The sequence below is a fragment of the Crassostrea angulata genome, unplaced genomic scaffold, assembly GCF_025612915.1.
Source record: "Crassostrea angulata isolate pt1a10 unplaced genomic scaffold, ASM2561291v2 HiC_scaffold_106, whole genome shotgun sequence".
NCBI lineage: Eukaryota > Metazoa > Mollusca > Bivalvia > Ostreida > Ostreidae > Magallana > Magallana angulata.
Window position 1 is genome coordinate 333,407 of NW_026441661.1, and position 13,472 is coordinate 346,878.

At 34.5% G+C, this 13,472-nt stretch overlaps 4 protein-coding genes across 5 annotated transcripts in view; all 4 read left to right on the top strand.

Annotated features, from left to right (window-relative positions):
* The window catches only part of LOC128169194 (glutamine amidotransferase-like class 1 domain-containing protein 1), a 93,980-nt gene that overhangs the window by 44,635 nt on the left and 35,873 nt on the right, over nucleotides 1–13,472 (top strand). The gene's annotated exons all lie outside the window — the stretch shown is intronic.
* The window catches only part of LOC128169174 (beta-galactosidase-1-like protein 2), a 128,099-nt gene that overhangs the window by 39,656 nt on the left and 74,971 nt on the right, over nucleotides 1–13,472 (top strand). The gene's annotated exons all lie outside the window — the stretch shown is intronic.
* LOC128169195 (uncharacterized) lies at nucleotides 694–2,345 on the top strand. Its single transcript, XM_052835362.1, has 2 exons — nucleotides 694–1,682; nucleotides 2,308–2,345. The coding sequence occupies exons 1-2, from the start codon at nucleotides 1,097–1,099 to the stop codon at nucleotides 2,343–2,345; spliced, it is 624 nt and encodes a 207-aa protein (XP_052691322.1). The 5' UTR covers nucleotides 694–1,096.
* Nucleotides 5,941–9,766, top strand: LOC128169171 (uncharacterized). The gene is made up of 3 exons (XM_052835334.1): nucleotides 5,941–7,588; nucleotides 8,558–9,502; nucleotides 9,711–9,766. Exons 1-3 carry the CDS (start codon nucleotides 5,941–5,943, stop codon nucleotides 9,764–9,766), a joined length of 2,649 nt encoding a protein of 882 aa, XP_052691294.1.

Consider the following 13,472-nt stretch of genomic DNA (forward strand, 5'->3'; position numbering starts at 1 on the left):
ATTGACAATCAGGCATTGGTTGCAGTTTTGAACAAACTAACCTCTAAATCTGAGCTTGTCATGGTATTAGTTAGAGCATTTGTCTTAAAATGCATGCGACACAACATTTTATTTCGTGCTGAATATATTTCAACTAAATCTAATAATATTGCTGATGCCATTTCTCGTAAACAGTGGACCAGGTTTCGCCAGGCCGCACCAAACGCAAGGAGGGACCCCGAATCCATCCCCCACTCATTTCACAACCTTATTTCAAGTTTGAACTTGATCGGCTGCTAGAAGCTGCAATATCCGATAACACACACAGGGTTCAAAAAGTCGGTTTACTGTCGTATCAAAAATTTTGTCATCAGTTCGCACTTGTATATTGGCCTCCAACACTATGTTCGGTGGTTCAGTACTTATTGCATCTATCAACATCTGGCCTTGCTTATTCAACGGTGCGTTCGTATTTGTCTGCAATTTCTTACCACTGCAAGTTACAAGGAATAGGGGACCCAACTTCTCAATTTGTAGTTACAAAGCTTTTGCAGGGCATGAAACGGTTAAATCACAATTCTGATACAAGACTGCCTATAACTAAAGACTTGCTTAAAAAAATAATTTTGGTTTTACCCACTACATGCACTAATTCTTAGGAAACAAGTCTTTTCTCGGCAGCATTTTCACTGGCATTTCATGGTTTATTTCGTGTCGGTGAATTGACTGTTCACTGTAAAATTCCGAACAATATTGTACTTGGTATGGAAAATCTAACTCTAGACCCTGATAAACAGCTATTGTTAATCAATCTCAAACATTCCAAGACTGACCAGGTAGGAAAAGGTACCATTTTGCAAATTGGTAAATCTGAGGGAGTTGGGTGTCCATTCAAGCTTGTTGAGAAATATTTAAGTGTTCGCCCGTTGACTGCAGGGCCTCTTTTTTGTCACTTTGATAAGACCCCGCTCACAAGATACCAGTTTACGGCAGTACTCTCAAAAGCAATAGTTCGTCTTAAGTTACCGGAGAACACAAGATACAAATCTCATTCTTTTCGGATTGGAGCTAGCACTGAATTGGCATTGCAAGGTTTTTCTGCGGAAACAATTCAGAAATGTGGAAGATGGAAATCTTCGTGTTACAAGTCATACATTCGCATACCAAAATTCTAACTCATAGGCTTTGCTTATCTATTGTAGACAAAGAAAAAGTGTGGTTAGTGGGGTCCTCAATACTGAAGCATGCTCAATTAGAAGCATTTTTAAGGCCTGGAGGTCTTCACCTGAACCTGAAAAGGCTAAATATTTCATTATGGTGGCAGGGGTACAGTGGCCTGAAATTGTCTCAAGTAGAGCAGAAGCTTAAAACCCTTGCAAAGGTGGGTCCTGCACCAAATGTCATTTTAATACACTGTGGGGGAAATGACTTAGGGGAGACATCTATTAGAAAGCTCAGGCTAGTTTGCATGAAGCTTTTTCAATTTATTCAAACCAACTTCCCACATTCTAAGGTCATTTGGTCTTGCATCCTTCCACGCATACAATGGCGTTATTCTCAAAACTCTCGTGCTATGGAATCACAACGTAAACGCCTTAATTCTTGTGCATCCAGGTTAGCCTTGCGGTATGACGGCGCAATTATCCGCCATCCTGATATAAAGCATGACTCCTTGTTCTTCTGTGATGGAGTACACTTGTCAAAACAGTAGTACAGAAGAGGAGAATATCTAATATACAACCATTGTGAAATTGGTCGTATGGGCGAATTTTTCTATTGGATTTTAAGCTCAAGTTCCTTGAAAGGCAAGTCGTGTCAATTAGTGCTTACATTTTAATTTTTTTTAAATTAACAGAACACAATTCGGTTTCAATTATTTTCATTTAATTTGATGGTTTTTTAATTAACAATACATGTATATATTTGTAAACATCTTGTTCATTTATAACAAAACTGTCCTATCTGTCTCAAGTTATTGTTTAGACTTTTTAGATAAAAATACACATATCTGTGAAAGAAGTTTAATTGAAATAAATTGATGAAGAGGAAAATATTTGCGACATATTCATTGACGCATAAACATTTTTCACTCAAAAAACAAAATAGCAGAAACGAAAACAGGTTTTTTTAAACATGGATTTATAACGGGTTAAGTTGACATTATTTCTCCTTTCGGATTACCTCCCAATTTTTAACGTTATCGTATGATGTGTTAGTATATGATTAGAGATTGAGCACAATGTACTGAGTAATAAAGAAGTAGATGAACAAAAGAAAGCAAGACTAGAATTTTAATTTTGCTATTAAGAATACCGTTAAACTGAATTTTTCTGCAGGATGCTGTTTTTTGCGAAACTATGCAGTAAACCCTCCATCGCAAAGTATACAATAGAAGATGTCCATAAGAATTAACTTAAAAAGACCCTCTTTGGAGTCCAGACCTGTATATAACTTATTTATTATAATAAAGTTCAAAAGATAGTGCCTGTCAGTTAAGGTACATCACTCCACCAAAACTTGTACATTTTAAGACACAACGTCACAAAATGGCGATTCGAATAATTTGCTAGTTTCTTAAAATTGTTTTTATCAATTCATTTGGTTGAATATTGGCATAGCTCATTGGTTAAAATATCGGGTTTGTGATCAACAGATCACGAGTTCAAATCCGTCAGGGGCTTTGTTCACATTTTTGGAATTTAATTTTTATAAATAGAATATGTATCCAAAATTGCATATTTTTCCCTTATTTGAATATTTATCTTTTCCATTATGATTTCTTTCATAATAAACTGATTTATTGTAATCGAGTAATTTTCAGCTGATTTGATAAACTATTTCAAGGTTAACTTTAAGTTTTACTCATTGCATGTGATTTGGGCACTTGTCAGGTTACATCGGTACCAAGGTACATCGCTATGTACTGATATTCTTTAAAATTGAAATGCTTGATTGCTTTTTATCTGAAATGAAATAATTTCCCTTAAATGCAACTGTTAGAGTACTTTACAGGGCTTATCTTGAGATTACATGCGTGTACCATATATGTATTTGATCAGCAGCGTAGTCACTTTATTGTACAGCCTAAGATGCCAATTAAGGGGTGCTCTTTTTTTTTTTTTTTTTTTTATAAATGACGGATGAAGAGTACCATTTATGTTCAATCGTTGTAAATTTAGATGTTGAAAGCCTGATCGGAAGACGGAGAGGATCACAAAAAAAATTTATTGATGAATTTCAAGCAAAATTTCAACAGGATATGCATTCTTAATACGTCCAAGATGGCTACAATGTGCAAGTTCTTTGTGTATTATAATGCGCCGGGTACAATATATTTAAGGCTTCCCCTGCTCCATTGGTACTGTTTTACCTTTTTCCGAAATGTCTAAACTTCCTTAGAAAGTTGTGCCTGATCTTTTGAAAGATAATATTTTTTTAATGAGAAAAATTGTATTTTAGGCACGCTGCAACCATGTTTATTGAATGTATAACGTTTTTTACACTGGTTTTGGGTATCTGATTCAGCAGTCACGTAGTCATGTAGCATCACTGTCATTTTTCATAATTGTTTTCAAATTAAGAGTCAGGTCTGAGAGATATGTTTATTTGAATTCGTCATGGCTATTCTACTGTTTCCTGTGCTCAATATGTGATCGGAATTATTGCTTGCTGTTGTGGATTTCTTTGATAATTCAGTGCAGTTGGTCAGTTTTAGTTATATTATAATGATTATACCTTATTAAAATAAACGTTGTAATGAATAAGATTTGGGTGGGGAAATGGAATGTCCAGACTACCTTTGGAGTTGACTATTCCAAGGGTATATAAACAGCTGTGCTGTGGAACCTGGAACAGCAGAATGCATGGGGTAGTGAGGTCGAAATAGAAAGAAAGAAAAAAGAAGAAGAAAGAGAACAGAGTTAAGAGGTAGTGTCATGAAAAGACTAGTGGCAAGAAACCCAGGGAATTGAGGTGAGGTGCTTGGTGTAGTAAACCTGAAGTTATTGAGACACCAAGTACCTCTCTCTCAATAGGAACCGGGTATAGACACACGGTACAGAAAGCCCACCGATACAGTTGATTATTGTTTATTTTAACATTATTCAATTAGAGAAAAAATATTATAACAATCATTATTAACTCGGGTAGAGTTAAAGAAAAATTGATTTTATATATTATCCATGAGAACAAAACACGTTACAATATAATAAGATTATATGGAACCTTTTGAAACTTTTGAAACTTCTTATACTAGATAATTACTCTTGTGATTGATGTGAATATTTTATAGGTATAAGCATCCAGTATTATCTGAAATTTCACTGTTTGCAACATTCATAATATGAAAAACATATGATTAAAATACATTGTAGAAGGCATAGAAAATAAACTGAAAAATTCTGCAAAGATTCGGAAAGACCTGTCGTGAGCTCAAGTGTCTATAAGGGATATACGAAACAACAACTGTTCAGTATCTGACACAATACACCACTCGAGTCTTATATCTTGCTGAAATATAAAGTGAGAATGGCGAATATGCTGAATGAAATAAGCGCTAACAAGTAAAACAAAAAAATACATGCATAATGAAATAAAACTATATTTTTAGTAAAAAAAATTCATCATTAACTCCAAGCTTTGCAACAAAAGTTGACGGGAAAAAAAACGAGTTTGAAAAAACAACAACTCGAATGTATTCCGTCTTATTACATCGAGTGATACAAATGCACCTGCATTAGTTGTTTTGTTCTAGAAATTGTAAATAATTTAGAATTGGATGTATCCCTACGCGCTTTAACCAAGCCAATTTTGACGTATGGACAACTTTCAACTATTGTTCTATATATAACAAAGTTATGTAGCGTCATCCTTCCTATATTAGTCCAATAGCATTTTACTTGTATATAATGCTTTGCAATTGCTAAAAGTGGGCACAAAGAATTGACGTCACAAACATGTTTAATGGCGCAGTATTGCATGCCGGGCATTTTAATATTTTAACAACCGAAATAAGAATTATTGGTGAATGACGAGTGTTCATGTTCAGGTAAGATGGTAATTATCAGAATGGTTTCTTTTTTTATTTAAGCACTCCTCAAATGATGTAAATAATACATATTAGATCATTATCTTTATTGTTTACAAATCAATGATACAATAAGTCTATTGATCACGGAAACATTTGATGTTTCGAGATTGGTGTTTCCCTATAGCACTTTTTCTTTTTTTTTCTTATTTATATACTGACAAATACAGATTAATACTCGGGAAATCAGGTTTAAACACCGGGAAATAATACTTATTCATAGCTTCTGAGAAATAAAAGCGAAAACTAAACATTCAATGCAACGACACTATAAATGAAAACAGATCGATTGAAACTCTAAAGCAGGTCCATTTAAATAAATATAGGCAGCAGTGTGTTATTTTCTTTTAAGTAGACTCTTTTATAATAAAAACGTCAACTTCTAATATGTGGTCTATACTGTTGATCGATTACTCAGAATATTATTTTTCAAAATGAAAAAAAATATTTTTAACAAAACAGAAATGAACCTAGTGTATACGAAAAAAACCATGAGAAAGAAAGCTAGAGTACAAGTTCAACAGAAAAAGTCTAATTAAGAGGACTTCCATATCGTAAGTTTCTCCTTACTTTCGATAATCAATTATACAAGTATACAAGGATCAAACTCGCTCAAAGAGAAAGCATTGTTAGCAGTCACTCTCTCTGAAATTTATCTTTTGTGAAACATATCTGCTCTTTCCCACCCAATCCTCTCTGTTTCTCTTTGACGATGTGCAGTCATTAGTATGAAAAGATTCTAAAATTGTTCAAATAACAGGCCATAAAAATTATAAAATTATGAAACAGTTTTGAAAGAATGTGCTAGACCTAATTCAAAAGCATCTTATTTTTGCTAAACAGGTTTTGATTTTGAGACCTAGACCCTCAACGTCATGGAAGCAGCAAGCGCAGCATATAAAACTCGTCAGTGTTCTAAGTGTTTAGAGAACACAGAGTACTATTGTGAATTTTGTCCATGCTATCTGTGTAGAAAGTGTAAAGAAAACCATGTTATAAAACTTGGAACAGTAGACCATACTATTGTGACATTCCGTAATAAGTTCAACAACATTTCAGAACAAGAATTGTGTGTTAGACATCCAAGCAATGTTTATATAAAGTACTGTAAAACTTGCCAAGTTCCCGTATGCGAAGTTTGCTATGGGCATAAAAAGCACAAGATTCTAAACACACGAGAAGTTTATGAAACAAAACGACAGCAACTTAAAGGAACCATTCACTCAATCAGAAGTGAAGCTATCTTTAATAGGCTTTTTCTCCTGAAAAAAACTAGAAATGATATCAAAACCTGTCGTTCAGAATTCTCTTTGTTTCAATCTGGAATAATATCAAATGCACAGAAACTGAGGGATCTCATGGAGGATATGCAAAAAGATTCCATGTACAATGTGTTCAGTGGCTTTAAATTTAATCATAGATGCTTAAAACAGAAGATAGAAATGATCAGACACATTTTCAGTCTACAAATATTTGTACAAAGATATGAACAGTCAGCATACAGTCCGCTACAATTCCTCTCCTCCATAAAGACAGCCCTCATCCAGATACATCTTACACTCCACACCAGCCAGCTCTCCATGACTGAGTCACTCAACAAGGAGGATGTGATGGAGTCACTGAGTGCAATCCAAATCACAGAGAGAGGAAACCGACGCGTAAAAAATGAATCTTTGCTAAAACTGATGTCTGCTCCCGTTTTTTATCAGTCTCTAATTGTAAAAGGTGTTGATGGTTGTCATCACATTTCCTGTGTAACATCAAATCGGTTTTGGGTCAGTGATGTTCACAATTTTATCTTGAAAAACACAACAGGTTTCACTTCACATCATGTGAAGGATTTAAGTAGTGATGATATATTTATTAGTGATGGGTCACACACAGTTACCAGTAAAAGTCAGCTAATTTATATAGATAAGAAATATAACATTAACAAACTTTCGAAGAATATGAAAACAAACACCACATTTGTAGAAAACACGAGTTCTTTTTTAAGACCACGGTGTGTTTTTTGGTCTCTGTCCACGAATAATCTTCTGGTCGGCATGTATAGCGAGATAACAAGGACAGGCGAGGTTGCCCGATACAACAGGAGTGGACTACTGGCACAGACCATACAACATGACAACACAGGGCGGGAACTGTATAGATTTCCTAGCTATATAACAGAAAACAACAATGGGGATGTCGTGGTATCTGACATTGATGCTGTAGTGGTGACAGAGCGTGGAGGAAGACATCGTTTTTCCTACACTGGGCATTTGTCGGGATCAAAACTAGAACCGTTTGGAATCTGCACCGACGCGTTGTCACACATCCTGGTGTGTGATGATGCAACCAAAACAGTGCAGATGATAGACAGGGACGGTCAGTTCCTGTCAAATCTACTAATAAGAGCATCAGGGATATTTAAACCACAAAGCCTGGGTTATGATATCAACACTCATCGTCTTTGGGTCGGATCTTGGTACAACAACAAGATATGTGTTTACAGATATATAGATCGTCAGAAAGTTCTATCAGGTAAGTCAAATATATTTTTATGCCCCCCCCCCTCCCCTTTCGAAGAAGGGATGGTATATTGCTTTGCTGCTGTCTGTCGAAATTTAGTATACAGGTTTATCATGATAATATATAGGTCAAGTTCGATATTGGGTACGATCGAGCAATTTTGAACAGAGTTATGGCCCTTGGACTTAGAAAAATTCGAGTTATTTGCAGTTTCCGCTCATTTTCTTCGCAGAGGATGTACCTATTGAAATGAAATTTGGTATACAGGTTTATCATGATAATATCTAGGTCAAGTTCGATATTGATTCGATTGCAGTTTCCGCTCATTTTCTTCGCAGATGGTGAACATATTAATATGAAATTTGGTATGCAGGTTTATCTAAATAATATCTAGGTCAAGTTTGATTTTGGGTATGATAGAGCAATTTTCGACAGAGGATGTTTCCAAGGGAGGGGGGGGGGCATAAGTGTTTCACAAACATCTCTTGTTGATTTTTTTATTGACTACCAACGTTACACGAGTTTTACTACAAATAATTTCATGTCTAGTATACGTTTATCATTGCTTTTTGACCACCAACATCATTTCAGTTTTCTTACAAATACATTGCATGTCGTAAGTTATCAACTAAATAATGTGCACGTCTCCATATTGGAAAGAGCCGTTAATGAGACCGTGGAATTCCGATGTGAATATGTCAATAAACCATGTAGAAAATAATGCTGGTATGGATACAAATATGCAAAGAAAACAGATGTAGACTCTGTTGATAAGTCTGACAACAGACAACAGATGCTGATATCCATGAACCGGCAAAGGCCTATACCATATTGCTACTTTATAATATGTGAAACAAGTACCCAAAGTCAATGGTCATCTCATTATCCATGGATCGATATCTATATACATTGTTGTAACTATCATTTTTAAGACGATGTATTTGTAATCAATCTGTTTTATCAAACTGCCTGATGTTGTAGATCTGACTCCAGACGATTTTGATGCGATAGAATCACGGAATGGACTCCCAACCAAAGAGACAGAAAAGCCACAGCAACAGAACGAGTGTCTGCTTAAACTGTTTTCTTCTCCCGAGTTATTTCATTCTTTCAGAGTTCCAGGTGTCCGTCATTGTTATCATATTTCCTGTATATCATCAAACCTAGTATGGGTCAGTGATGATCACAATTTTATTTTGACAAACACAACAGGTATTACTCAACATCGTGTAAAGGATTTATGTAGAGATCTATATTATTCCGGATCGTACACAGTGAACAGCGGTGGTGAACTAATTTATATAGATAGGAATCATAACATCAGCAAACTCTCAAATGATATGGAAACCACCATATTTTTAAGAGGAACAGAGTCTACATGGAAACCAAGGTGTGTGTACTGGTCCCTATCCACTGGGGATCTACTAGTCGGGATGTTTAACTATCCTACACGGACAGGCATGGTAACCCGGTACAACAAAAGCCGACAACACTCACAAACCATAGAATACGACAACACTAGACTGGAACTGTATAGAGAACCTAACTATATAACAGAGAACAACAATGGGGATGTCGTGGTGTCTGACTATGTGTTATTTGAGTCTGGAGCTGTAGTGGTGACAGAGCGTGGAGGAACACATCGTTTCTCTTTCACAGGGCATCCATCAGGATCAGGACTACATCCACGAGGAATCTGCACTGACGCGCTGTCACACATCCTGGTGTGTGATGGTAAAACCGACGCAGTACAGATGTTAGACAGGAACGGTCAGTTCCTGTCACATCTACTAATAAGACCATCAGGGATATTCTCACCATACGGCCTGAGTTATGATGTCAACACTCACCATCTATATGTCGGATCAGAGTACAACAACAAGCTATATGTTTATAGGTATATACACCAACAAGAACCTCTGACAGGTTAGTTTGATAAACAATCATTGAATAAAAATAAGACTTATGAGAGAGAGAGAGAGAGAGAGAGAGAAGAGAGAGAGAGAGATATGGTATTATATCTCAGTTAAAAGAGTGCCTAATCACAGAATTGGTTGCATATATACCAATCATCGCAATTAATTTCAAAATTATAACTACAAACTAAATGTAGCTACCTTATGCCTTTTTGTAGATGAATTCACACATTTTCCTGATGGGGATGTCATGTCCAGCTCAAAACTAGAGTAAGATAAAAGTTTTTTGTACAAATTTAATTTGCTCTCAAAACCACACGTTCTTTTTTCACATTCCTATTACATCTGTAGCTGGAATCGACCGACATGTATGTATATTCACATGGACTGCAACTACTGATTCTTGTTTATTTCAATCTTAAGTTTTTTCATTATCAAATCATAGCCATATTTGGTTCAAATGGTAAAACATGTGAAAGTTATAAAAATAAATTTTATTTACATTTATCCTTCTTTAATTAAAACTATTAGACGTGCTTAGTTATCTTATCTTTTATTTTGGTATTAATCTTTATTAAATCATTGATAAGTGTTTTTCTTACTTCTACAGATGATCCAACTGTCTTCAATCTTTTTAAAGAAGGAACTGCACCATGACTTGCTACACAGAAAAAATGATATCTTGTTACTCCAATGGTTGTTTATCTTCACTGCCTTCAAGTAGAATGTCGTGTTTCATACAAAATTCGTGTATCTATCTTGGATTTGTTCCAGTGTATTTACAACAACTACAGATACCCGCAAAATTGATCTTACTCTATGATCAGACAACAGCTTGCATCTGAATTCATAGAGATTATATACACTTGACAATGTAGGTATGATTAATAAAAGATAATTTTTGGTAAACTGTTCTTCATTTATGGACCAGTCTTCCAATGAACTATATTCATTACACAAAATTTGTACAGTGTTTTAAAAGCAACTTAAGACTTTTATACTTTTCAAGGTTATGTACGATTTTCGACAATCTTGAAAATAGAAATACAATGTATAAAAGTTGTACCTATATTTGAATTTGCTAAATTGTAAATTGTAAACTTTTTTTTATATCATGCATATATATTAATTCCTCTATAATCTATCATTTACATGGTACTGATATAAAAATGATGTGTACGATCAGTTGATAAAACTTTTTAAAATATGGAACGTCAATTTTCTTTACTTCATTGTCTACCGGTACCGGGTATTTGTTACAGTCAACTGGAACTGTAATGTTTGATACAATCAGAATTGTGTTTTGAACGCTATGAAAGTTGAAATTTGTTTCAATTGTAGTTGTAACAAGATTTTCGTCTCTTGCCGATAATTGAATACAAATTGACTTTCCAATCAAGTACTTTAAGTATATTACCTTGTACCTTAAAAATTGTTTCTGAGAAATGTTATTAAACTGTTAAACTTTATGTCTGCGTTAATGTATTATTTGTAATAGCTCGATGCATGTTGATCGATCAACTTATAAAATATCGCTCCATTCCAAGAGTGTACGACTGTCGCCCTTTAAGGTATACAAGAGAGAAATTGCTTCCCTCAATTCTTTTCGCTTAAGGCGCTATTCGCCTTAAGGTTATACAAATAGGATGGTTGCAAAGACTCTGGGTCTTTTAAATGCTTTCTCCGGTTATTCATGCGGGATAAAAATGTGGCGACATTGCAGAAAAAATGCAAAACCCGCGTGAGCTGGTTATGCTATTTCTTTCTGTAATGATTGATATCGCATACTAATTTCTCTTGTTTTGTTAATTTATTTTCTCAATTCCACAAAAAATGAACAAAAGTTGTATATATTTCATTAATATTTTTAAAAAAAATGGCATTTTGATTTTTGTACATATTATTTATTATTTATTAGAAATTATTATAATCATTTATGCACACCAAAAAAAAAATAGAATCAATACAATCAATCTTAGTTGATTTGTTATATGGAATAAAACAGGTACCTACCTCTATGAATTAAACAAACGTGTGCATTTCTATAGGGTACTAAAAGAGACTTCCACTAGCAAAGTCAAATGGCTTCATAGTAGAAATACCAAAAATATGCTTTGGAACCACCCCCTCCCCTCCCCCAGCAAACATATATATCCCTCGGATACCCCCCCCCCGAGATCTATCACACACGGACCCAGATAGATAGCTTACCCTGATTTACCCTGCATGATCATTATAAATGTTACATTAAAGTTTTAAAATTCAGAGAATTTAAAACTATCTATAGATAGTTTTAAATTCTCTGAATTTTAAAACTTTAATGTAACATAAACACAAATACATTGAAAACATTAATTATACTCATCACACTGAATCATTAAAATTAATATACATGCCATCATTGCATCCTCAACATATACATCATACTGAGTTACATTGTTTGTAGGTGCCTGGCTTTCTACAGTTGTTTTCATCAGACTTCAAATGTTTTGCTACCTGGAAAATGCTTACTAACAGAATATATGACAATTTGATAAACTGGATAATTTAGCTGATTATCATTGGTTTTTATTACATTTTTTTCTTGTTTATTATCTCTCTTGCGATATTAAAATGATAAATATCCAAAGTTACATGTAAAGTAAAAATTAACAAATGATAAAGTCATGCATTTTTTACTTGTAATCAAACATTGACGGGTGGAGATTGTATTTATATGCACATTTAGCAGAATTCATTGTGTATGAATATATCACCAACAGAATTCATGGTAAATGAATATATTACCAACAGGGATGTATTGGCAAATACAGTTTATGATGTCATCAGAACAGTATATCTACATATGTGCACGTCCATACTCTTTACACGGAAGCACCTGTCAGTGATATATACCAATTTATTGACGTCCATAGCTGTTCAAACATCTACCAATGATATGCACTAATTTATTGAGGTGCTCGAATCTAAACAACTGTATTTACACATACTTAGGTTTATATGTTGTACAATTGTAAAATTTCTAAGTCATAAATTCCCTACACTGATAGTTTACATAAAACTTTGATAAACACGTGTTACGCGTGAATTGCTGATCGAACACCCTCAGTATAAAAACCCCGCGTGAGTTTAGATTTGATACAAATTGAGTATGATGTTCAATGACGGTGATATGAAGTTTGTTCTGGTAGCGTGCGTTCTTACCATTGGCTTAATCTGTAGAAGGACAAACAAAAGGTATGGTAAAGGTCATAAAGAAAACAATACACGTATGCAGTTGTGAATAAACCGAAGTATAAACGCAATAATTGCATTGGATACGTATAAATTTAGAAAACGAAACATCTCTTAGCAAGTCAGTCTTTAGTATAAAACTTTTAAACATTTTTGTTATATTTTCTTTTAAATTCAGCATGTATTAGCATTCAGTCAATGAAAATCAAGTCTAATACTTAGTCTACTATAGTATCTATTGATTCTCGAGACGATCAGATGTACATGTATTACTGGGTTAAATAAGAGTTCGAAATTATTGGTGTTTTTATCTTCATCACACCAGCAAGTTCAGACCATGCAGGTCGATCTATGTAACAAAACAATTTATATAAGTTATAATAAGTAGGAAAGAAATGATATTTCCTTGTAAATTTCAAAGCTTGATTTACCACCGACAAATATATTACAATTAATTTTATAATTTTGTTTTCACCCACACGTTAATTACAATATAACGATTTGATGAAACATCAAGATTAAACGTACTCTGACCAAAGCTTGAAGCCACGGGAGCTTCAGCCCGCACTCTAACGATTGTACCATGTACCAGGTGTGTGTCCACGGGTACCTGCTGAACATGACGTGTGTGTACGGCACGGCCTGGAGTCAGGCCAACTCCTCCTGTGTAGACGCAGCCACTGTCAACTGTACACTCCAAGACGACACCAAAGGTTTTTTACAGACATTTTAAACGACATATATGT

Bases quoted from the DNA above. Each gene is read 5' to 3' on its own strand.
- LOC128169171 (XM_052835334.1), top strand. From the start codon at position 5,941: ATGGAAGCAGCAAGCGCAGCATATAAAACTCGTCAGTGTTCTAAGTGT. The intron at 7,589-8,557 runs GTAAGTCAAATA...CTGATGTTGTAG, and splicing joins TCGTCAGAAAGTTCTATCAG to ATCTGACTCCAGACGATTTT. The intron at 9,503-9,710 runs GTTAGTTTGATA...GCCTTTTTGTAG, and splicing joins CCAACAAGAACCTCTGACAG to ATGAATTCACACATTTTCCT.
- LOC128169195 (XM_052835362.1), top strand. From the start codon at position 1,097: ATGTGGAAGATGGAAATCTTCGTGTTACAAGTCATACATTCGCATACC. The intron at 1,683-2,307 runs AACAGTAGTACA...TAAACTGAATTT, and splicing joins TGATGGAGTACACTTGTCAA to TTCTGCAGGATGCTGTTTTT.